The following is a 25,738-nucleotide window of genomic DNA, read 5'->3' as shown; positions in this document are numbered from 1 at the left end:
TTATATGGTTTTGGTAAATCTAAAGGAAATCTATAGGAGAAAATTGTATAATGTATGGCCAGCATTAGTCTCTGTGAACGTTATAGAGTCTACAAGCTATGGTGCAAATCATTGAAAATTGATCACACTTGATGCCCTGACGGTCTCATTTCTTGAGGCCCTGAAATGTCAGAAAAGTACAAATACCCTGCAATTAACCCCTTTTTGAAAAGTAGACAGTCAAAGGTGTTTAGCAAGAGGCATGGTGAGTTTTTTGAAGTTGTAATCTTTTCTCCAAATTCCTCAGAAAATTAAGATTAACATTTTTTTCACAAAATGGTCATAACAACAAGTTATTTCTCACACACAGCATATGCATTCTTCCAATTACACCCCAAAATACATTTTGCTACTCCTCCTGAATATAGCGATACCACGTGTGAGACTTTTACACAGCCCCGCCACATATAGAGGCCCAACATGCAGTGAGCACCATCAGGTGTACTAGGAGCATAAATTGCACCTCTAATTTCCTAACGACCTATTACACTTTTGAAGGCCCTGGAGCACCAGGGCAATGGAATTACCCACAAAATGACCTCACTTTGGAAAGTAAACACCCCAACATCTATTATATGAGGCATAATGAGTCTTTTGAACAGTTAATTTTTTACACAAGTCTTCAGAAAATGTGGAAAGTAAATGAAAATCTTTTTTTTTTTTTTTTATTATTTTTTTTTTTTTACACAAAGTTGTCAATTTATAAGATATTTCTAACACATAGCATGTATATAGCAAAAATTACACCCAAAAAAACATTCTGCTACTCGTCCTGAGTATGGCGATACTACATGTGTGAGACTTTTACACAGCCTGTCCACATAGAGAGGCCCAACATTGAAGTAGTACCTTCAGGCGTTCTAGGAGCATAAATTACACATCTCATTTCATTCCTACCTATCACATTTTTGAAGGTCCTGGTGCATGAGGACAGTGGAATTACCCACGAATTGACCCCATTTTGGAAAGCAAATACCCCAACGTACATTCATAGTTTCATAGTTAGTAAGGTTGAATAAAGACACCAGTCCAACCTGAGTGAGTGTCTACAATTGCCCCTGTACATTGCACACTCACATCGGTCCCTACCCTACCCATTCTATGAGGCATGGGCTGCAGATAGGTACTCAGTTGGACTGGAGACAAGTACTTGGGTACTCTAATAGGCTGGTGACAGGTACTTGGGTACTCTGATCGGCTGGAGATTGATACTCGGGTACTCTGATGGCCTGCTGACAGGTACTCAAGTAATCTGATGGGCTACAAATAGATACTCGGGTACTCTGATGGGCTGTGACTGGTACTCGGGTGCTGACAGGTATTCAGATGGGCTGTGACAGGTACCCAGGTACTCAGATGGGCTGTGACTGGTACTCTTTACTGGGGGTCAATCAGTGTGGTTGGTGTGTACTGTAAGTGGTAATGATATGTTACCACAATCCCCTTCTCACACACGATTGGTGTGTGAGGAGGAGAACCTGGTAACATCTCGTTACTGCGGTTTATTTACATTCGGTGACCAGCTGTGATTGGACACAGCCAGTCACGTGGTACAGAGCCAATTTAATTCCCGTCTAGGATGGGAGATCCCATCTGCAGATGTTATATGACTATAGCCCAGTATTGAAGTGGTTAAATTCTGGCCTGTTAGTGGGTACAGAGGACCGGAGGTACCAGGCTACAATTGGTGGCCACTTATGAGCCGTGTTGTGGAAACTGGTAGGCTGCATTTGATATCATGTCTGCAGTCTCTGACCATCTTTTGTATCATCATGGCTGCAGTCTCTCACCGTCATCTGTTGTATGTCTGAGGGCTCTTTCTACCATACTCTAATAGAAGCCCTCTCCGTGTTCATCAGAGAGATTCCTCCCTCTAAGTCCCATTAGTGTACTCTCTTCCTGTAATTTGTTTATTATTAAGAGATCATGGGAGGACCCCAGGGTAACGAAGACTCCTTAGGGGAGCATCTCTGTGTTTGAGTCTTTGCCATAGAAACATTTGTAACGGGGAGGAGTTATTAAGATGACCATGTCCATGTGGGGGTGCCAGAAATATTTCTGCACCCAGACGTCGGTGCCCCTAGGATCGGCTCTGCCACTACTGAGCAAAATTCCACTGCTAAACTGTGCCATTGAAAAGTAATGTGCTGCTGCAATACTGTGCCTTACTGCAACATTGTACCATTAACATCTGCTCTATTGCAATTGTATGGGCACCGTGTTATTTGAATGATAGTATCTGTTCCACTAATTGCAATTACTTCTGTTAAATATACTTCAGCATGCAAGAAATTATATAACTTTCTGGCCTGTGTGAGCAGGGCTGCTCACAACTTTCCCTTTTAGGCCGGGTTCTCACTGGTACAACACAACTATTGTACAACTGTCATCCTACTGGGCCCTGCAATATCAGTCCTACTTCCATCTAGATATGTGCATTTCATTTCGAATCTAAATTCGGACGCATCCGAATTACAATGCTAACGAATTCAAAAAAGGACCCAAATTTGGGGCCACGCATCTCAAAACCCCAAAATTTGGTATGCAAACATAGTACTACAACATCTCCAAATTTGGGCTTTGTAGCTCCAAGTGACCCCAAGTTATGTGGCCACAAAATGTCAAGCACTTTACTGCAGTGGAGAATGACATTTTGCAACCCGACTTGGGGCCACGTATCTCGGGGTCACTTCGTGCTAGAAACCCCAAATTTGGTGATTTTGTAGTGATGTGTTAGCATACCAAATTTAGGGTTCCTAGCTACAAGTGGCCCCGAGATACTTTGCCCCAAAGTCAGGTTGCAAAATGTCATTCTCTTCTGCAGAAAAGTACTTGACATGAGGGGCTCCCACCATCCCTGGGTTTTCAACTTCATCGTAACAGAATATTAAACGAACATTTAGAATCTCCCACTCCCATTAAAATACACACACCCCAACCTTCATTTAGCAGCAGAAAATCTGATTAGTCAACAGAACACCAGTCACGTTTCCATTGTAACAGAATTTGGATCTGAAATTCAGCAACAAAATTTCTATTTTGGATGCTTCTGAATTATCAGGAATTCCTATGAAGCAAACCGCACATAGGAAATATATTCTGACCGCTAACAGATCTTGCTGAACCAGGGTACAGACAACAAACACTAGTGTTAGAGATTTTGCAAAAACTGCACAAAAAGTTACACCATTAAATGTTGTAGTTTAAAAATGCAGCTGTGTTTTGTGGAGTTCTTAAGTTTTAAAATTAAGCAGGACACAGGAAATGCAATTTCAAAGCATATTTATTAAACAGAATTACGGTCCAAATGCAATGGTCACCACTTTCTCAGCCTGCCAAGGTATACAATTTTAAAGTTGTCCTTTGAAGTGAACCTTGGCATCAGTCATACAGGGCAAATGTAACTGGATGTCACAGAAAGTACTCTGAAGTAGATTGCACTCGCCACCCCTGATATCCTGGTACTAGGACATTTCCCATCCTGTCTTCCCACAGAGGGAGAAAGGGGGGGGGGGGGGAAGCCACATCACTTGCCCAGGTGGGCACAAAGTGAAAACAGGAATGTTCTACAGCCCTACAGGATTATCAATGGTATGGCAGCAGAGCATTGACCACAGGGGAAGGAATTACAATCTGCCCAAAACCTCTCCTGTGAAAGTCTTACATTGTCCAGTATGAGAACTAGTATAGGTCCACTGCTAATAGGAGTGACTGAAGCCACATCAACTTTGGAAATCTAAACCTGAACTAAATTTCATGCATGTGGAAGGGGGTTATCAGTAGGTGGAGAAGGCTTGTCAAGAATTCTCATGTCACGGCAATGTAGCACAGGCTCTTTTCCCAATCCCATCTGGTAGACAAAGATGTAGACTTTTTGTTTGGGCTCCACAGTGAGTGTCATTGTCTCCGCAACTTCAGTGACCTCATTCCAATTCTCTTTCTCTGTGTTTGTACTAGAGCCACCGTATTCAGTGCTAAGGGAAAACTGGGCCTTAGTGATCAAAGCACCCAATCCTCCTGTCTCGGCCGAGACAGTTGCTGTTACTTTCCAGTTGTGCTCCATACTGGATACCTTCTCCTTTTCATATCCAACCTTCTTGGAAACCTGATTCTTCCATTGAAGGGGGGTCTGGGAGTCATTGTCAATGGTCTTGATGCACACCCACTCACCATAGGATGGGCCCTTGGCAATAGCCAAGCCTCCAGGCAGAAAGCCGTAGATGCTGGGATGGAAGGAGTAGGTATCAACGCCCTCGTTTTTGTTGAAGTTGGTACATCTTGTGTACTTAATCCCTCCCCATTGGTCCTCAGGATTCACAAAATAGTAGTAATTTCTCACACCAAAATAATAAAGGCCATTTCTGCATTCCGGGTGTAGCGTGAATTCTTCACCCGCTTCATATTTGTTCATGTTCCTTGTTCGGCGATAGACCCCTCGGTCCTGAAAAATGATATAGAAGTATCCAAAAGCCGAACAATAATGACTGCCCCCTTGACAGTTCGGGTGTAGGGAATAAACAACTGCACTGTCATCTGTGTTCATGTTTGTAACTCGACGGTAGTGGTCTGACTTGATAATGTAGAAGTGGTCATCCTCATAGGCCACGTAATGATCTCCATTCCTGCAGGATGGGTGCAAGCTGAAGACATCCAGCCCTTCTCCATGATTAAAGTTTGATGATCTCATGTAACAATTAAGGTCTGGCCTGACAATATAGTAATACTGGTCCACGCCACAAAAATCTGCTTTACTTTTGCTCTTTGGGACAATCATAGCTGAGATGCTGAAAAGGAAGAGAAACAAAAATACAATTAAGATATGCATCCATTAGCCAGTTAAGCCATTTTAGATTTTACAGATGCAGTACAAGAAACATTACAGTATGTTAGGCTGCTGCCATGAGTAAGTATATTACCCATTACATAGGTCTGAACAAGGAACATATAGCTATCACAGCACAGGGAGCCCCGTAATGATCCGCCCCAAAGGGGAGGGGTAATGGAGGGGCGGGCATGACCTGGTGCCTTAGGAACCAGGAAGATAGAGGGAGTGGTAGGTTAGGAAAAAGAAGGGGAGGAGCGGTATAAAAGGGGGGCGGAGCTATAGCGGGAGCCAGTGCACGAGGATATTCGTCGGAGGAGGCAGCTTTTATCACTGCTCCTCCACGCATCATGGCGGCGCCCACGAGGCCGCGGAAGTGCGGGGGGACGGCGCAGCGTACCAGGCAAGTGGAGGACCTGATGGGGGAATGACACAGATGCGGGGGGTAGCGGGGTGCCTGTGCAGCGGGCCCGGTGGTCTCGGCCGCCGGAACGCTTTCGCCGGGCCCCGCCCCTCGACCACCTCAGGAGCATGGGAGCCTGATGGGGGACGGGTCGGTCCCCCAGCTAAGCGGAGGCAGCAAGGATGTCGGGGCACGGGGCGGTCAGCACGCCGCCATCTTTCAGCCCGGCAGCCAGTCACGGGGGGATCCCAGGGAGGGCCCCTGCACCAGCGGGGGATGGAGGGAGGGGGTTCAGAGGGCTGAGGACATTGCGCGGAAGCCGGGGGTGGGGGAAGTGCACAGCAGCGGACGCAGGGAGTCGAGAGACGGTGCGCCCCGGGTCGGGCACACACCGCCGGTCGGGGGGAGGGTGCCCCCTGTGCAAATGCAACTTTTCGGCTGTCGGAGCGATACGGCCTCGGGGGGGGGGGGGGGGGTGGGGGGGTGGGTCGCCCAGGGGGCTTCCTTTCACAGGTGGACAAGGACGTGGCGGAGCGGTCAGACGGAGAGCTATCCACGGATGAAGAGGTGCGGATCCAGTGGTGGAGAGCGGCGGCGCGGCGTGTTCCTGGTCGGTCCGGTAGGTCGGTGCATACTGTCCTTTCTGATGCTTTGCAGGGGTTGCTGGGGGTGGTTCAGTGTGTGTACAATGGGGCGTTGGTGCCGGCGAGTGGGAATGGGAGGGTACAGCAGGTGGCGGGGTCTGGCCCGACTGTGCCGGGGCCCGCGCCTCCAATCCTGGGGCCTATGGAAGGGCTACGGGAATTGGTAGGGAGGTTTGGGGGGGCCGGGGTACGCCAGCTCTGGCGGCCCCTTTGGGGGTACGGGTGCGAGCACTGGGGTGGCTGTGGTAACGCCGGCGGCGGTGGAGCATGCGGCACCCACGGGGGATGGGCCGTGGCGAGTGGGGGGGGTCCAGGGCGACTAGGTGGCAGAGGTGGGGTCCGGCCGGTCGGACATGGTTAGGATTGGGGACGCGGCACGATGCGAGAGGTACGTTTGCTTCGAGGGCCCGCGGGGAGCACACCTAAAACCGGAGGGCCGTGGGGAGCTATGAAATGCTGAGTATGTGGAGATATTCTCACTCCTCCGTTGGGGGAATTCATCTTAGATCGGGTCAGGCCCACTGACACCAAATAAGATGACAGGGGGAAGAGGCATTATAGGCTGATGCAGCGGCCGTTGGCGAATTGGTTGCAGGCGTTTGCGATCTGGGCGAGCGTCTTTGGTAAAAAGAGCCCCCGAACACCGCTCTGGCAGGGTTTTTGCTATATGGACGCCATCGGGGAGGCCCGCCGGGTGTACGGGGGTATTGCATGGCTACGGTGCGATGAACAGTACTGGCAGCGGCAGGCCCGGTACTACGGTGGGGTCACAAAGACATCAGCCTCTGGTTGCGGCTGATGTCCTCAGCTCGGGCCCCGTCTGTTTTTCTTTTCAGGGGGGCACACCCTCCTGAGGGCTGTTGGCCGGAAAACAGTGGGGAGTGTGCGGGCTGTTCGAAGAGGGCACCTGCAAATTCGGGGGGTGCGTGCGGATTCGGGCACGACTGTTCGGGTTGCGGGGGGGCCCGTGCATCGTCCTGGTGCTGTAGGGAGGTAAGACGTGCCGGCGACGCTTCTGACAAGAGGGAGGACGCCGGTTAGGTTGGGAAGGATGCTTCCTTTCCTACGTGAGTTTCCGGATGGGGGGGGGGCTGCGCGGCTATGGCCGAGGGTTTCCGGATACCTTGTGACTTGACGGTGGTGCCACTGTTGGCGAGGAACCTCAGGCAGCCCTGCAGCGTCCCGCGGTGGTGTACGGCAAGTTGGGTGAGGAGGTAACGATGGGATGCACGGGCCGTCCGTTGCTGGAGAAGCTTCGGGGGGGACCTTGTGGTGTCTCCACTGGGGGGGTTGTCCCCAAGGAGCCGGACAATTTTCGTCTCATGCAACACTTAGCTTTTCCCAAGGGGGTTCGGTCAATGACTTCATCGATCCGGAGGTCTGCGCGGTGTCATGTACGTCCTTTGACGCGGCTGTCTGGTGGGTACGGCGGTATGGCCGGGGAGCACTTCTGGAAAAGGGGACATCGAGTAAGCGTCCGGTTGCTACCGGTGCGCCCGGACGGCTTTCAGCTGTTGGGTTGGCATTGGCGGGGGCGGTGCTGCGTGGACAGGTGTTTGCACGTGGGCTGCTCCGTGTCGTGTTCCGTGTTTTGAGCAGTTTAGCTCGTTCTTGGGATGGTGGTGAGGGATGTCTCTGGCCTTGAATCAATCATTCACTTTTGAGACGATTTTTCTCGGCATGGGCCCCCGGGCTTCCGCTGTGTGTGCGATCCTCCTTTCTACGTTGCAGCACATCATGAGCATTTTCGGGGTGCCATTGGCGGCGGGATGAGCAGGGGGCCCGGGGGGGACGGAGGCCCTGGAATACAGGCTGACGTTGGAAGAGCTGGAGGACTTGCTAGGGGGGATTCGTGGGATTCAGGGCCGCCCAAAAAGTACTGTTGAAAGGCTTGCGGTCTTTGCTTAGGAGACTGACCTTTGCGGGACGCATTGTACCTATGGGGCGGGTGTTCTGCCGCCGGCTGTCGGCTGCGACGGCTGGGGTGAATTCACCGACGCACTTCATTCGCTTGACGAGGGAGCACGGGGATGACTTAGGCGCGTGGCGTGCATTTTTGTCCTCATACAACGGCCGAGAGCTAGGGTTGGCCGGGCCGGTGAGCACTATCGATGTGGAATGGGTTGCAGATACAGCCGGGTCAACGGATTATGGCGCGTTGCTTTCGGGGCAAGTGGGTGCGGCGTAATGGCCGCAGTCATGGAAGGAGGCAGGTTTCCTGGGCAATTTTGGTGCTGCCGGACCTCTTCCCGAGAGTGCTGGCATTGGAGCTGTGGGGGGGAGAGTGGCAGGAACTTGAAATTGCGTATTAATTGCGATAACATGGGGGTGGTGAATCGCATGTCGGCATCCTCCCCCCGGTTATTAGAGTCTTGAGACAGTTAGTCCTTCGGTGCCTGCATTTACAACGTGTTCTTTTATGCAGTTCACATCCCGGGGGTGTATACTTCCTTGGCTGACTTACTGTCTCGTTTTCAGTGGGACAAGTTCGGGGACCTGGCGGTTGTGGCGGGAGTCCCTGGCCCGGAGTGGATGTGGGTGCTGCCCTTGGAGTCGTCGTGGGAGGGATACAGCGGTACGCAAGTGTGTCTACCTGGTTTGCATACAAAAGGTATGGCAGGGATGGCAGGGGGTCAATGGGCCAGGTGTCCTCGGACAGGGATGCCGGCGTCTGGCGTTCACTGGTGCTGTATTTTGTGGTCCGTACTATGGAAGGCGGGCGCTCTGCGGCCGCGATGGACAAGGAAATGGCAGGCTTGTCTTTCTTATGTTGCTGGGTTCGGAGGATTGGACAAATGGTTTTGGGCAGGACAGATGCTGTGGGGTTTTCGGAAACAGGAAAAACGTGGGGACAGAAGCCGTCCGGTAACGTTTTATGATTTCGGCGGCCATATGTGCGTAATTGGGAGCAGTTTGCAGGTCATGGTTTGCGGCAATATTGTTTCCGGTGGCCTTTTCCTTATCATTTTATGGGGGTGTTTGGGGAATAGCGGTGTAATGGGGTCGGAATATGCTTTACGCTCCTGCCGCATCGGGGCGGCCGGGTGTGGGTTGGATATACATCGGTGCGTGGGATAGGTCTTTGGGATTCGCGTAGGTTCAGGTCCTACGTGGGGCCGCAGCTGGCGGCCGGTCAATCTCGGTGAGGTGTGGTTCTGAAAAGGTATTGCTCAAACGAAAAAAAAATAAATAAAAAAATAAAATAAAAAAATAAATAAATGAATAAATTAAAAACAAAAATAAATAAATAAATAAAAACAACAAAATAACAACAAAGTAGTACTCCTCGTTTGGATCGTGGGCCGCTCTTGTGTTTGCTGGGGGGCCAGGAGAGGAGACATGAGACCGGATGGGAAGCTGCTGGGGATTTCCAGGAGGAAAGCAGGGTTACATTGGCTGGAAATCCTGGACAGGCTGTAGGAGAGGTTGACGGGTGCGGTGGACAGGTATGTGCATTTAGACCGTCCTCCGGATGTGTTGGTTCTCCATGCTGGGGGGGCTGACCTGGGGGTCAGAAAGGTGGGGGGACTGCTCGGGGACGTGAAGGCGGATTTTCAAGCGCGGTTCCCGAACACAATGATATTGTGGCCAGACATTGTGGCCCGGACCCAACGGGGGCGGGCTTGATCAGTGGCAAGTATCCGGTTCAGGTGAATAAGGTGGTGGGGTGGTTTGTGGTCAAGAATGGTGGGTTGGTAATCGGACGCAGGGAACTGGAGACTAAAGTGGGATTGTACCTGAGGGGGATGGGGGTACGTCTCACGGGGGTTGGCATTGATTTATGTCCCTGGGTTTGCAGGAAGGCCTCCAGAAGGCATTGGGGTGTGGGGTTGCCCTAAAGGGTAAGGTGGTCACCCTTTCAGGCTGTGGCGGTATCTTTCTGGTGGTCTTTGACGGTGGCGGTAAACGGAGGTGATCAAAAAGGGGTGGGGGGCTCATCGGTAATATGGGCCCCTCCGGTGTATTCCTGAATGGTGGACGGAATACTGGGATGTTGTGTATTCCTGAACGGTGGACGGAATACTGGGATGTTTTTCACTGCAGGAATTGGTTGTCTCTGAGCGGTCACAGCTGGAGGCCGGGTATGTAAAAGGTACCGCAGTGAGGTTGGGGTTTTGGTTTAAAGTGGGTCACCGTCAGAGATCACCAGACTGGAATTTAGTTTAAAAATGTGGTTTATGGTTTGATATATGTTTATATATTTATATATATATCTTTGGAGTGAGTAAAAAGTTTTGGTTTTGTTAATAAAGGCTGTTGTGGCCAGTTTACTCCAAAGAGAAGGTGTGGTCTCATTATTAGCAAGGTTGATAAGAAGGTCGAGGTGGCAGTGGTTAAAAGAAAGGGGACATTTAGGCTACGCAGGTCATGGGCAGCAGAAATCTTCCAGCACCAACTTCATTTGTAGTTCTAAAGTGTCAGCTACTGAGTGCTAAGAGGGGGAAGGTAATGCCAACCTGAACGCCACCTGCCCCGCACATTTTCTGGTGTTAGTATGGTCTTCAGGAGAGTCCATATTTTTTTCCCCAGATCTCTAGTGATCTTTTCCAGCACGTCATCATTTACATGAAAGGAATGTTAAACCCAGTTTGTGCATTGATGGAACATGCAATATGGGCAGGTACAGGTGTGTTTAATATGTGTACCCTTTAAAAAGTTTAAAGCCACAACTGTAAAAATAAAGTAACTTTGATCCCTTCTTCTCTTATCCTCCCCTTCTTAAGCAGCACCCAGTCTGATTGTGCAGAGTGCCCCCTCCCAGCTCTGTACTTTCTCAGTTGTGTGTATTGCTAGAGTTTCTCTTGGAAGGGTGCATGAGATCAGCAGAGGGCCAATCAGCACTGTCCAGAGGGTCAGGGGTACGGCAGCCCCAGAACAGTCAGGAGAATGAAAATAACTACCTGCTTTAACCAAAATACCGATACCTTGTTTCCCCAAAAATAAGACAGTAGTGCTTATTTTTGGGTAGGTCTTACCATGTAATATGCCATCTTCTGTCCCCCTCCTTGTCAGGAGTTCCCAGTGTGAACCGAATTAAAATGCTTGTAAAATCCTATAATATACTCTATTACAGCATAGCACCCACCTGGCCATGATTTTGAGGGACTGTCTGATTTGGAGCAAAGTCCCTCATTTCAGTCTGATCTATATAGTTGTATATAAAAAGGCACTTTTTTTGAAAGATAAAGTGTTTTGCAGTGCTAAACCTTTCATCCATTTTATAAATTGCTGCATTTGTAAATTCCAAAAGCCAATATAAAAGGATTTATCCTTTAAGGTTTAACCAATCTTGTGTTTTTTCTAGAATTCTTTAAGGGGGTGTGGCAAGGGGTGTGGCCTATGCCTGCATAGGTTTGCAGATAGGTGTCCCTCAATTCCATCTCAAAAGGTTGAGTTGTATGTTACAATAATGTATTACAGAAACACACACTACAGTAATAGAGCGGATTATAGGATTTTACAACCATTTTAAACTAGGGATCATTCTCAGGAACACACAGTAAAAGTCACAAGACTGCTATATACATACACTGTTAATGAGAAAATGAATTTAGCCATTGAGATTTACTAAAGAATTGCATTTCCATGTACTGTGGGAGATCAGATATAGTGAATGCAGGGTCCTGGGTTTAGGAATACATTAAGACTCACACACTCACTAAAAGGGTTAAAAATCTCACCATAACTGACCTCTCAAAATGCATGTTGCTTGGCTGTCATACTGATTAAATCCCTTCTGTACTCTGAGGGCCTCATCTAGAACAAGTATACAAATCACAAGATCTGACTTATTGACTTTCCAGATCTGCAGGCTGTTCTCAGTCAGCGGTATTAGGAGAAACTCATCATTGACAACCTACATTTTACCCAGGGTAGGCGTCCTTTGTTCTTGCTCAATTATGTAATCAGAAGTCACTTTGCTCAAGTCAGACCAGTACATGCTGATTGGTTGCTGCAGGCATTAGGTAGGGGGGGGGGGGGAATTGTAGCAATGCTCTGGTCTCCCAACTCTCCAATGGGCTCATCCTAGCCTACCACAATATGTGCCCCATCAATACTGTATGCTGGGTGGCCTCAAAAGTCAATCATAGCCATGTGTGGTCAGTGCAGGGTGGGCCCAAAAATTGACATCCTAGTGAAAAGTAGCAATGTGTAGGTTAGGTTGTCCCAAGATCTCTGGAAAGTAATATAGTTTCAGACACTTGAAATGTTGGACGACAAGCAAACGGAGGAGAAAAATAAAAATATGTCCCAACCCCTAATATACAGGAGTGCACATCCATATAAAATAAATCATTCATACCCAACACCTATAGTTTACATTCTTCAGTATAAGAAATTACACTAGAAAAGGCCAATTCCATATACTTACAATGCAAAGCCTCTGTGCAGAGCTGGAAAAGATCCGTGGTGCTCAGTACATGTGAGCCCAACAATCTGAGCTCCTTCTTATATATGTAGATCACCCAACACACTGATCTCTGATTGGCTGGGTTCACCTTCATTATAATCACCTGATACAATCTCAGGGGGACTTTTGTTAAAGAAAATTAGCCACACATTTGCAATTCGGACTGCTTCTTATTTAGCAAAGTATATGTGAGATTTTCTTTTGTATGTTTCCAACCCCTGGAATCCTGGGCAGCCAAAGTAGAACTAAAATATTTTTTTTTCATTTTTGGAGGGAGAGAGGCTGACCATACATTATACAATTTTCTTATTCAATTTCCTTTAGATTTACCTTCAACTATGTTGTGCAAGAGCCTGCCTGATTGCATACACATTGAAAGTTTAGTTTTACTTCATATTATGTGGTTTTGGTAAATCTAAGGCCCCTTTCACACGGGCGCTCTGATCAGGTCTGCCTTTCAGTTGGACCTGATTGGACGCTCCATGCACCTCTATGGAGCGGCAGATGTCAGCGGTGATCCTGCCCCTGAAATCCAGGTGGATGGTGACCCTATCTTCCATCCGTCTGGAGGATCGGATGCAAAACGGACAGGCGGTCTGTTTCCATCCAATCTCCCCATAGAGGAGAGCAGGGCTCTGACAGGTCTTTCTCTGCACAGTGAATGGAGACAGACCTGTAATCTGCCTGCTCAGCGGGGATCAACGGATCGATCTCCCACTGAGAAAAGTGGAGTCCATTGGTATACAAGAGAATTGAATAATGATTGGCCAGCTTTAGTCCCGGTTCACACAGGAGCAACTTGTCAGGCGACTTAGCTGCCTGACAAGTTGCGCTCCGTTCTGTACTATGGAACCGTTCTAATAGGAGCGACTCAAGTCGCTCCGACTTAGAAAAAGGTTCTTGTACTATTTTTGGGGGCGACTACAGACGACTTGCATTGACTTCTATACAGAAGTCCTTTTGCAAGTCGCTGCTGAAGTCGTGTGCAGGTCGCATCGCCCCTGTGTGAACCGGCACTTAGGGAAGGTTATAACACTCGTCAGTATTTTTATTTTTTTGCCATCTGAGCAGTCAACAGTCAAAACAGGAAGTAAGAGGAAATCCATTCAAAATGAAAGAATCTGCAGCAGAACTATTGTCCCTATTGGAAGATTTCTCCTCTATTCTTGTTTTGGGGACAACCCAAAGTAGTGATTTTTCATTTTTGGTGATAACGGTAAACATGTCAAATATAGAGAGTTTCCTCATTAAGGAGATGCAGACAGCAATAAAAACCTGACAGATGTTCCAATCCCTCTTTACACTATCTAAAAAAAAAAGTTTGCTTTTAGTTATTCTTTACCTCCACATTTTGCTAAATATGTAACCTGCTCTAAGAGCTCATTCGCTCTTGCTTTTTGCTTTGGTCTCTAAGGAGCAATTTTCGTTCGGACCGCTCTTTAGGCTGGGATCACACTAGAACACGCAGTGGCTCAGCGCAGGAGTCCGGTGCGTCTTCATTTTCTGTTTCAGGTCCGATTTCAACCTGAATTTTTGGCTAAATTTGGACCTGAAACAGACCAAAAGACACACAGGTAGAGTTGCCACCTCATCCCTTTAAACCTGAACACATATGAATTACACAGGTTCTGAGGCTAACTGAATGCAGATACGGCTCCAAGTGAGTTTAATTACCACCTTAATTAGCCACAGAACCTGTGTAATTAATATGTGTTTGGTTTTAAAGGGATGAGGTGGCAACCTTAGGCCGCGTACACACGCGGGGACTGTTCGCTCAACTTTGTCCGCTGAACAGTGTTTCGGCGGACAGTCCGCTCGTGTGTGGGCTTCAGCGGACAGTTTCAGCGGACAGTCTGACGAACAAAGTTTTTCGGAAATTCCGTAAAACTGTCCGCTGAAACTTGGTTTGAGCGGACAGTCCGCCCGTGTGTAGGCTTGTTCGTCAAACTAAGTTCCGCGCATGCTCAGAAAGGATTTACATGCCGAAGGTTGCATTGCAGTGTATAGGACGTCGTATTTCTAGTCCCGTCGTACGTGCCGTTCACGTCATCGCGCAAGTTTCAGCGGACTGTTCGTTCGTCGTGTGTGGCCAAGTCCGTCCATGCTAATTTTGAGCGGACTGTCCGCTCAAACTGTTTGACGAACAAAGTTGGGCGAACAGTCCCCACGTGTGTACGCGGCCTTAGAGTCCGTTCACACAGGGGCAACTTGGGATCCGACTTCAAGTCGCCTCAAGTCGCCTCAGGTCGGACAACATTTAAAAACCAATGTAAGTGAATGAGAGCTGTCTTAATGCACACTACTGAAGTCGCTCCGACTTCAAAAGAAGTTCCTGTACTACTTGAATCCGACTTGTAGGCGACCGGTACCCATTGATTTCAATGGAGGTCGCCTCCAAGTCGGATTTCTGTCTATACGGAGGCGACTTTGACAGAATTATTAGCTCTGAAGGGGGAACTCGACGCCAAATTTTTGAAAAAAATTTGGCGTGGGTTCCCCCTCCGAGAGCATACCAGGCCCTTAGGTCTGGTATGGATTCCAAGGGGAACCCCCTACGCCGAAAAAACGGCGTGGGGGTCCCCCCAAATCCACACCAGACCCTTATCCGAGCACGCTACCCGGCCGGCCAGGAAAGGGGGTGGGGACGAGCGGGCGCCCCCCCTCCTGAGCCGTACCAGGCCGCGTGCCCTCAACATGGGGGGGTGCCTTGGGGGAGGGGGGGCGTGCAGCCCCCCCACCCCAAAGCACCTTGTCCCCATGTCGATGAGGACAAGGGCCTCTTCCCGACAACCCTGGCCGTTGGTTGTCGGGGTCTGCGGGCGGGGGGCTTATCGGAATCCGGGAGCCCCCTTTAATAAGGGGGCCCCCGGATACCGGCCCCCCACCCTATGTGAATGAGTATGGGGTACAATGTACCCCTACCCATTCACCTGTGAAAAAAAGTACAAAAAAAAACACAACACAGGGAAAAAATATTTTATTGCACAGCTCCGGGGGTCTTCCGTCTTCGGGGGTCTTCTCGCCAGACTCCTCCGCTATCTTCTTGTAGCTCTTTTGCTAGCGGAGGAGTCCGGCTTTCTTCCTCCCCGCCGCCGGCCTCTTCTCCCGACTTCGGGGGTCTTGTCCCCCTCTTCGGTTCTTCTGCCGGGCCACCGCGCCTTCTTATAGCTCTTTTACAGGCGGTGGCCGGGTCTTCTGTCGCCGCCGTCGCCGCCGCCGCCTTCCGGTCTTCTCCTTCTTCTTCTCCTGGAGATGTTGACTCGACGAGCTCTCCGGCCGCAATGCCAGGGACGCGCTGCGATGCCACTTATATAGGGACAATGGGGCGGTGTCACATGGGTTGATGTCACATGGGTTGGTCACATGGGTTGATGTCACATGGTAAGGGGGCGGGGTCACCATGTGACATCAACCCATGTGACCAACCCATGTGACATCAACCCATGTGACACCGCCCCATTGTCCCTATATAAGTGGCAGCGCAGCGCGTCCCTGGCATTGCGGCCGGAGAGCTCGTCGAGTCAACATCTCAAGGAGAAGAAGAAGGAGAAGAACGGAAGGCGGCGGCGACGGCGGCGACAGAAGACCGGGCCACCGCCTGTAAAAGAGCTATAAGAAGGCGCTGTGGCCCGGCAGAAGGACCGAAGAGGGGGACAAGACCCCCGAAGTCGGGAGAAGAGGCCGGCGGCGGGGAGGAAGAAAGCCGGACTCCTCCGCTAGCAAAAGAGCTACAAGAAGATAGCGGAGGAGTCCGGCGAGAAGACCCCCGAAGACGGAAGACCCCCGGAGCTGTGCAATAAAATATTTTTTCCCTGTGTTGTGTTTTTTTGTACTTTTTTTCACAGGTGAATGGGTAGGGGTACATTGTACCCCATACTCATTCACATAGGGTGGGGGGCCGGTATCCGGGGGCCCCCTTATTAAAGGGGGCTCCCGGATTCCGATAAGCCCCCCGCCCGCAGACCCCGACAACCAACGGCCAGGGTTGTCGGGAAGAGGCCCTTGTCCTCATCGACATGGGGACAAGGTGCTTTGGGGTGGGGGGGCCGCACGCCCCCCCCTCCCCCAAGGCACCCCCCCATGTTGAGGGCACGCGGCCTGGTACGGCTCAGGAGGGGGGGGGGCCCGCTCGTCCCCACCCCCTTTCCTGGCCGGCCGGGTAGCGTGCTCGGATAAGGGTCTGGTGTGGATCTGGGGGGACCCCCACGCCGTTTTTTTGGCGTAGGGGGTTCCCCTTGGAATCCATACCAGACCTAAGGGCCTGGTATGCTCTCGGAGGGGGAACCCACGCCAAATTTTTTTCAGAAATTTGGAGTGGAGTTCCCCCTTGAGCTCATTCTCTGCTTGGCCGCGGCAAAAGTCGCCTGGCCTGGGGCGACTTGTAAGTCGTCCCAAGTCAGGTTGAAGTCATCACAAGTCGTGTTGAAGTCGTCCCAAGTCGCGCTGTGATCTTAACTCAAGTCGTGTCCAAGTTGCCTCACTCAAGTCGCCTACAAGTCGTGTTGCCCCTGTGTGAACGGACCCTTACGCACGGGTCTCCTGTGCAAATTATTCCGCAGCCGCTGCAGAGATGTGTGAACCGGCTCCATAGAGAACCGGTCACAATCTACTGCTATGCGAATTGGATGCGCAGAAAGCCACATCAAATTTGCACAGGTGTGAACCCAGCCTTAGAGAGCATTTGACAGGCAGTGAGGAGGCAATGTATCGTCTCCTCACCAGCTGCTTTAACCCTTTCACTTGTAGAGACGTTTTTGCATTTTTTTGGCACATGTTTAAAAAATAATTTTAGGCCTGAAGATTACACAAAACTCACAAATATTACATCATTTCTGAAAGCAGACAACCTAGAGAATAAAATAGTGGTAGTTGCAATTTTTAATGTCACAAACGTGAATTTTAGGGCAGACAAATGCAATAAATTTCCCAATTCTTAGTAAAATATGCGCCGGGTAAATAGATACCCAACATGCCAAACCTTACATTTTTGTGCACCCGTGAAATGACATAAAACTTCACTACGTTATATCTTCTATAGGCAAAGCTTCAAAAGGTATCAGTTTAGTGTTACAGAGGAGGTCTTGTTAAAATTATTACTCTCATTCCAGCGTGCGCGGCAATATGTAACATGTGTATCGCAAGCAACATTTTCATGTGTAGGCGTCCTGACACATGCATTTACGTTCATGCGTGTGTATAAGTGGGGGTGGGGGGCCTCCAATTTTTTGGGGGGTTTATGTGCTTGGGTGTAACTTTATTTTTTTGAAAAAAAAAAAAGTTTTTTATTCATCACATAGGGGGACAAACAGTCCCACTATGTGATGATTTTAGGTGACAGGTTCTCTTTATTGAGATATGCAGGGTCTAAAAGACCACCAATGTCTCCCCTGTATTCCACTGAATGTTTTACAATGCTGATCGCATTGCAAGACATCCTTTCCCGGGAAAGCGAGCTGGAAAAACCGAGAGCTCGTCGCTTTCTGGGTCACAATAAGCAGTGAAGGAGAGCGGACGTGTGTGCGCACTTCTCCTTCCCCTCTACCTGCCTGCACCAGCCGCGGAGATCCCGGGCCCCCCGATGGGCAAGCAGATCCTGGTAAGAATGGCACGGTACGGCGGTGGGGGCGGGACGCCGGTACCAGGGTGTGTGTGAGCGATCGGGCGGCAGCGGAGCTGCAGAATTCTCTCACCTGACAGGCAGGTGGCTACAGCCAGAGAGTGGGCGGTTCAGTCATAGGACTGGGAGGGGAGGAGCAGAGTTAATGTGCGGAGACGGCTCCTCCCCTCCTCAGTCTGCTGATCGGGAGCAAGCTTGGTGGCAGCATGGCGGCGGTGGAGGAACTTTTTGCACAACTAAAAGCGGAAGCGGCGTCCAGGGGCCCTGGATGGCTCGAGGCTTGTTTAGCAGCGGCGCTGGGTGAGTCCACACCAACGGCCGAGCGGTCCGGGCGGGTGACGGCGCGAGCTCGGCGCGAGCGGCCGCCGGATTGCTTCTCATCGGACCCCCCTCTCTCCCCCCTCCCCGGGAATAGCGGCACTCGTGGCCGGGCTCACAGACCCCCTTCAGGCCCGCCCGCGAAGCGAGCGGGGGGCTCCCACAAGCGGCCTTCTGGATCGGGCAGGGCGGTGGGGGGGCTTGCCAGGCCGGGACTGTGACTGTGAGGGCTGGGGGACCACAGACTGTGCGGGAGGCCCCTGCTCCAGGCATGGCGGTGGCGGGGGCGGGGCTTACATCTGAGGCACCCAAGGGGATGGCTGCTGGGCTCCAGGGACGTGCGGCAGGTGGCCCCTCTGGGATGGATGGATGGCAGGGACCCCCTTACGGTGGTCGCCGGGCTGAGGCTGATGGAGGGGGAGTGGTGGCGTTGGGCAGTGGCCTGGAGCGGCACTGTGCCAGGGAGCGGGCGGGCCCCGGCAAGTCGTTGCGGAAGTCATCGAGCGGATCTGGTGCGCTGCAGAGGAATCGGTCGGTCCGTGGATCCCCGGCATCCAGTGACGCATTCCGCTGGAGGGCAGTCGGCAAGTGAGGCGGAGCTGGTTGAAGATCGCTCGGAGGGGGAGCTGTAGCAATCGGAGGACGAGGTGCAGCAGGCGCTGCCGGCGGTGGTGGACTCGGGACCTTCGGCTGGTGGGACTCCTTCCAGGCATCGCGGTGAGTCCACAATTACTTTGTCTGCTTTACATGGTACTGTTGGGGGAGGTGTGGGGGTGGGGCGGGCGCGCAAGGGGCGGCCAAGTGGGGCGTCTGCCACTTTGGTGGCGGGGGTGGCTGAACAGGGGATGGATAAGCCGTCCGCGGGGGGGGACCACTGTGCCCACGAAGAAACAGGATTTAGTTCGCTTAGCGGACGCGGCGAAGTGCGAAGTTTATGTCTGCTTCGAGGGGCCCCTCCTACCGTTGGAGAAGTTTAATCTCGATAGGGTGAGGCCAGAGGACCACAAGAAGGAGGACGAGGAGAAGAGGCGTTACAGGCTCATTCCTCGGACATTTACGAATTGGTTGCAGTCATTCGCCATTTTGGCTAGCGTGATAGGGGAATGGAACCCGGAACACTGCTCGGCGCTGTTTTGCTACCTTCACGCCGTGGGAGAGGCCTACAGAGTCTACGGGGGAACGTCATGGTTGGGTTATGACGAGCAATTTCGTCAGCGGAGGGCCATTCGCCCGTCCTTGAGATGGGATCATAAGGACATCAGCTTGTGGATGCGCCTTATGACCTCGGCGAGGTCACCTAGCCAGTTTTTTCACGGGGGGGCCGGTGGGTCCACTAACCCCGGACAATCGGCCACAAGAAAAAAGGGGGTGTGCTGGCAGTTCAATGAGGGCTCCTGCAAGTTCGGAGGGTCTTGCAAGTACAAGCATGAGTGCTCGGGATGTGGTGGGGGGGCACCCCTTGTCCCGCTGCTTTAAGCAGGGTAAAGGCAAGCCCGGTGATGCTGCTGGAAAGGGGGACCACGCCGGTGAAAGTGGCAAAGATGCTGCCTTTCCTTGCTAGGTACCCGTATCAGGAAGCCGCACAGTTGCTGGCCCGGGGTTTTAAAGAGGGTTTTAGGATTCCGGCGCAGCTGGGTGAAGCGCCCCCCGTGGCACGCAATTTGCGGTCGGCATTGCAACACGCCGGGGTGGTATCGGACAAGTTAAAAAAGGAGGTGTCTTTGGGGCGCATGGGGGGCCCCCTTTTCTGTTGCGCCCATTCCGGATTTGGTGGTGTCGCCTTTGGGTGTGGTGCCCAAATAGGAGCCCAACAAATTCAGGCTCATTCATCACTTGTCGTATCCGAAAGGGGGATCTGTGAACGACGCCATTGATCCAGCAGTTTGTGCGGTGTCGTATACGTCGTTCGATGCTGCGGTTTTCTGGGTAAGGAAGTATGGGAAAGGGGCTCTGATGGCGAAGACTGATATTAAATCGGCTTTTCGCCTGCTTGCCATGCATTGTGAAAGCTTCCGGCTGTTGGGTTGTCAGTGGCAGGATGAATTCTATGTCGATCGTTGTTTGCCTATGGGCTGTTCCATCTCTTGTGCACTGTTCGAACAATTTAGTTCTTTCCTGGAGTGGGTTGTGCGGGACGTCGCGGGACTGAATTCGGTAATATATTACCTGGACGACTTCCTCTGCGTGGGCCCGCCTGCTTCGGAGGTTTACGCAGTACTGCTGGCTACGTTGGAACATGTTGCCGAGAAGTTCGGAGTTCCCCTGGCGCCGGACAAAACAGAGGGTCCTCGTACGGTGTTGATCTTCTTGGGCATTATTTTGGACTCAGAGAGGATGGAATATAGGCTGCCGGAGGACAAGTTGAGGGCGCTTCAGGCGGAGATTCGTGGGATGTTGGGGTTGCGCAAGGTTCAGCTTCGACCATTGCAATCGCTGTTGGGTAAGTTGGATTTTGCGTGTCGCATCCTGCCGATGGGGAGGGTGTTTTGTCGATGGCTGTCAGCCAGCGCCACGGGGGCCACCTCGCCCAAGCACTATGTGCGTCTGTTGAAGGCACATAGAGAGGATTTGGCGACATGGCACACGTTCCTGGCTAACTTCAACGGCAGGGCGCTGTGGATGTCGGGCCCAGTTAGTAATTTTGACCTGGAGCTGTACACGGATGCAGCGGGGGCAGCTGGCTTTGGTGCTTTTTTCCAAGGGCGCTGGAGTGCGGGGCCATGGCCTGAGTCATGGAAGGCGGCAGGCCTGCTTAAAAACATGTTACTTCTGGAGCTGTTTCCAGTGGTGCTGGCAGTGGAACTGTGGGGCGAAGCGTTTCGGAATCTGAAAGTTCGCTTTCACAGGGATAACTTGGGGGTGGTGCAGGTGATCAACAAGGTATCGGCGGCGTCTCCGCCGGTAGTCAAGTTGCTCAGGCACCTCGTGTTGCGCTGTTTACAGTTAAAAATGTTTATCTATGCTGTACATCTTCCGGGGGTGGAGAACGTTATCGCTGATGCTTTGTCTCGCTTCCAGTGGGACAAGTTTCGGGAGTTGGCACCAGGGGCGGTGGAACGCGGGGTTCCTTGTCCGGAATGGCTGTGAAGGATTGCTTTGGAATAGTAGCCGGCTGGATCAGACGGTCGGTGAGCGAGGCTACGTGGTCAGCATATAGCAAAGTGTGGGCAGAGTGGGCCGACCTCGTACAGCAGGTTTCGGTGGGGCAGGAGGAGCAGGACTTGCGTTTGCTGGTGATTTATTTTGTTTCCAGGAATTTTGAGTTAGGAGTGTCTGTGGCCGGGCTTAATCGAAAGTTGGCTGGGCTGGCGTTTTGGTTCAAGTTGAGGGGTTTACCAGATGGGACAAAGGATTTTTGGGTCAGACAGGCTATGAAGGGTTACAGGCGCTCTCATCCCAGTAGGGATACCAGGCGCCCGGTTTCGTTTGAACTTTTGGGGAAATTGTTGGTGCAGTTAACTGGGATCTGTTCTTCACCCTACGAGGTGGCCTTGTTCAGGGCAGCGTTTGTGTTGGGATTTTTCGGGGCGTTGAGGGTTGGCGAATTGGTGAGCCCGTCGCGGACGCGACAGGGGGGTCTGGGGATGTCTGAAGTGGTGTGTGAGGGGGACTGGGTATCCATTGTGGTGAGCCGGTCAAAAAACTGATCAGCGGGGCAGGGGACAATCAGTGCAGGTGTTTGCGCTGCCCGGATCTCCCTTGTGCCCTATTGCGTTAGTGCGCAACTTCCTGAGCGTGCGCCCGACAGTGGGTGGCTCTTTCTTGGTGCATCAGGATGGACGGTCCCTCTCGAAGTTTCAATTTACGGCTGTTTTTAAGCGGTGCTTAGTAGCATTGGGTTTGGGGGATCAAAGATTTTCCTCGCATTCCTTCCGCATAGGGGCGGTGACGGAGGCAGTCAGGTGGGGATTGGACGAGGCGGCGGTGAAACGGATCGGGAGATGGGAATCCAAGTGTTTTCTGTCGTACGTTCGCCCGCATTTATTGTTTGTGTAACTTCGTCAGGGTATTAGTTATTGATGTTTGGGTTGTGTTTTCTTCTCTTCCTTTTTCACAGGGATTGGTGTGGATAGTTGCTAGACATGTGCATTCGTTTTCGTCCGAATGCATTTTCGTCCGAATTTCAGCTATTTTCGTTATCGTTTGTCAAGCACAAAATCCGAAAAACGAAAGATCCGACATAAATAAATGCTTTATTTTCGTTCGTTTTCATTGTTACAACAGTTCGATATAGAATAGGAGATTGGGTCCTGCCCCAGGGGACATGTATCAATGCAAAAAAAAGTTTTAAAAACGGCCGTTTTTTCGGGAGCAGTGATTTTAATAATGATTAAAGTGAAACAATAAAAGTGTAATATTCCTTTAAATTTCGTAGGGGGGGGGTTGTCTATAGTATGCCTGTGAAGGGGCGCATGTTTCCCGTGCTTAGAATTGTCCCTGCACAAAGTGTCATTTATGCAGGAAAAAAAGTCCTTTAAAATCACTCGCAGCTATAATGAATTGTCGGCTCCGTAATACAGAGAACACTCATTGAAAGTCATTGATAAAAAAATAAATAAATAAATTAAAAAAAAAGCGTGGGGGTCCCCCAAATTCAATTACCAGGCCCTTCAGGTCTGGTATGGATATTAAGGGGAACCCTGCCTCAAATTTAAGAAAAAATTTGACGTGGGGTTCCCCCTAAATATCCATAACCAGACCCTTCAGGTCTGGTATGGATATTAAGGGGAACCCCGCATCAAATTTTAAAAAAAATTGACGTGGGGTTCCCCCTAAAAATCCATACCAGACCCTTTATCCGAGCACGCAACCTGGCAGGCCGCAGGAAAAGAGGGGGGACGAGAGAGCGGCCCCCCCTCCCTCCTGAACCGTACCAGGCCACATGCCCTCAACATTGGGAGGATGCTTTGGGGGTCTGTGACCCCTCAAAGCACCTTGTCCCCATGTTGATGAGGACAAGGGCCTCATCCCCACAACCCTGGCCGGTGGTTGTGGAGGTCTGCGGGCGGGGGGCTTATCAGAATCTGGAAGCCCCCTTTAACAAGGGGACCCCCAGATCCCGGCCCCCCCCCCTGTTTGAAATGGTAAGGGGGTACAAAAGTACCCCTACCATTTCACAAAGAAAGTGTAAAAAATGGTTAAATAAAACAAACACACTTTTGAAAAATTCCTTTATTAAAAATAAAAAAATAAAAAAAAGATTCCAGCGGCGGTAATCCACTCTTGCTATCCAGCGACGGACGGTCATCTCTCCAGCGATGTGTCATATCATCCAGCGCAGCGAATACATCCTTCTTCTGTCTCCTCCACGGAGACACTGCAGGCATTCCGGCGGGAATCTTTTTTTTATTTTTTTATTTTTAATAAAGGAATTTTTCAAAAGTGTGTTTGTTTTATTTAACCATTTTTTACATTTTCTTTGTGAAATGGTAGGGGTACTTTTGTACCCCCTTACCATTTCAAACAGGGGGGGGGGCCGGGATCTGGGGGTCCCCTTGTTAAAGGGGGCTTCCAGATTCTGATAAGCCCCCCGCCCGCAGACCTCCACAACCACCGGCCAGGGTTGTGGGGATGAGGCCCTTGTCCTCATCAACATGGGGACAAGGTGCTTTGAGGGGTCACAGACCCCCAAAGCATCCTCCCAATGTTGAGGGCATGTGGCCTGGTACGGTTCAGGAGGGAGGGGGGGCCGCTCTCTCATCCCCCCCTCTTTTCCTGCGGCCTGCCAGGTTGCGTGCTCGGATAAAGGGTCTGGTATGGATTTTTAGGGGGAACCCCACGTCAATTTTTTTTTAAATTTGACGCGGGGTTCCCCTTAATATCCATACCAGACCTGAAGGGTCTGGTTATGGATATTTAGGGGGAACCCCACGTCAAATTTTTTCTTAAATTTGAGGCAGGGTTCCCCTTAATATCCATACCAGACCTGAAGGGCCTGGTAATTGAATTTGGGGGACCCCCACGCTTTTTTATTTATTTATTTATTTATTTTTTTATCAATGACTTTCAATGAGTGTTCTCTGTATTACGGAGCCGACAATTCATTATAGCTGCGAGTGATTTTAAAGGACCTTTTTCCCTGCATAAATGACACTTTGTGCAGGGACAATTCTAAGCACGGGAAACATGCGCCCCTTCACAGGCATACTATAGACAACCCCCCCCCCCACGAAATTTAAAGGAATATTACACTTTTATTGTTTCACTTTAATCATTATTAAAATCACTGCTCCCGAAAAAACGGCCGTTTTTAAAACTTTTTTTTGCATTGATACATGTCCCCTGGGGCAGGACCCGGGTCCCCAAACACTTTTTAGGACAGTAACTTGCAAATTAGCCTTTAAAATTAGCACTTTAGATTTTGAACGTTGGAGTCCCATAGACTTTAATAGGGTTCTAAAGTATGCTATATAGTTAGCTCCGTCAAATCTTCTTTATACATTGACAGACACCATAAGCCTTCCAAGACAGATTCGAACGTAATTCATGTGGATTTTCGGACGGATGCAATTTTTGAACGAAAAACTAAATAAATAAAAACGACTTTCGGGAGTAACTAAATAAATTAAGTTTTCGGACGAAAACGAAATTCCGAAACGAAATATTTTACTCTGCACATGTCTAATAGTTGCCCACTCGTATGTTTGTTGGGGGGCCAGAAGGGGTGATGCTCGCCCGGACGGCCGTCAACTCGGTTTTTCCCGTCAGGATGCAGTTATCCGGTGGTTAGGTGTGCCGGGCATGCTGTGGGGTCGGGCGGTGGCCGATGTACATAGGTTTGCATGCTTAGACGGCCCCCTGGATGTGCTGGTTTTGCACATGGGGGGCAGCGATTTGGGTGTGAAGACCATGTTGGATTTGGTAAAGGAAATAAAACTTGATTTTTGGCAGCTCCGCTTTGTTTTTCCACACATGATCATTGTGTGGTCAGACATGGTGGGTAGGACGTCCTGGAGGTTCACGAGGTCGGTGGACAAAATTAACAGGGCCAGGAAGAAAATTAATAAGGAGGTCAGCGGCTTTGTGGTCAGGAATAGGGGGTTGGCGGTAAGGCACTTAGAATTGGAGGTGGATACGTGGCGCTATCTCAAAAGGGATGGGGTGCACCTTAATGATGTGGGGACGGATTTATGGTCCCTGGGTATTCAGGATGGAGTTCAGAGAGCGTTGAGGGTGTGGCAGGGCGCGCAAGGGTAAGGCTTTGCCCTTGCGTACTGTGGCATGGTGTTGGTCTGTGCGGATGAAAGATTTACCCCAGTGATGGAAGAGTGCGGGACCTATCGGTGGTATAGTACCCGTCGGTGGTGATACAGCTAACAGTGGTTTTAGCTGAAGTTGGTATCAGGTGCACTGCAGTCAGGGTTTGACCTCTGAGCTAGTTTGTCAGGTGGTTGGTGGGTTTATCTTAGCACAGGCCAACGGGAGGAGTTCAATGGAGGAAGTGCCTTAATACCTGAGTTTAGATTTGTTAATTATGTTATTT

At 50.5% G+C, this 25,738-nt stretch overlaps 1 protein-coding gene across 1 annotated transcript; it reads right to left on the bottom strand.

Moving 5' to 3' along the window:
- Nucleotides 1-3,301: 3,301 nt before the first annotated feature.
- LOC143925415 (uncharacterized) lies at nucleotides 3,302-12,320 on the bottom strand. Its single transcript, XM_077449968.1, has 2 exons — nucleotides 12,282-12,320; nucleotides 3,302-4,823 (listed from the first exon to the last, which is right to left on the bottom strand). Exon 2 carries the CDS (start codon nucleotides 4,811-4,813, stop codon nucleotides 3,794-3,796), a length of 1,020 nt encoding a protein of 339 aa, XP_077306094.1. The 5' UTR covers nucleotides 4,814-4,823; nucleotides 12,282-12,320; the 3' UTR covers nucleotides 3,302-3,793.
- Nucleotides 12,321-25,738: the final 13,418 nt, after the last annotated feature.

This window comes from Lithobates pipiens, unplaced genomic scaffold, assembly GCF_037356315.1.
Source record: "Lithobates pipiens isolate NorthernLeopardFrog02 unplaced genomic scaffold, aLitPip1_a1.2 Scaffold_22, whole genome shotgun sequence".
NCBI lineage: Eukaryota > Metazoa > Chordata > Amphibia > Anura > Ranidae > Lithobates > Lithobates pipiens.
This window is presented reverse-complemented; position numbering and strand designations above follow the sequence as displayed.

What these genes read in the sequence shown, in the direction of transcription:
- LOC143925415 (XM_077449968.1), bottom strand. Translation starts at nt 4,813, where the DNA reads ATGATTGTCCCAAAGAGCAAAAGTAAAGCAGATTTTTGTGGCGTGGAC.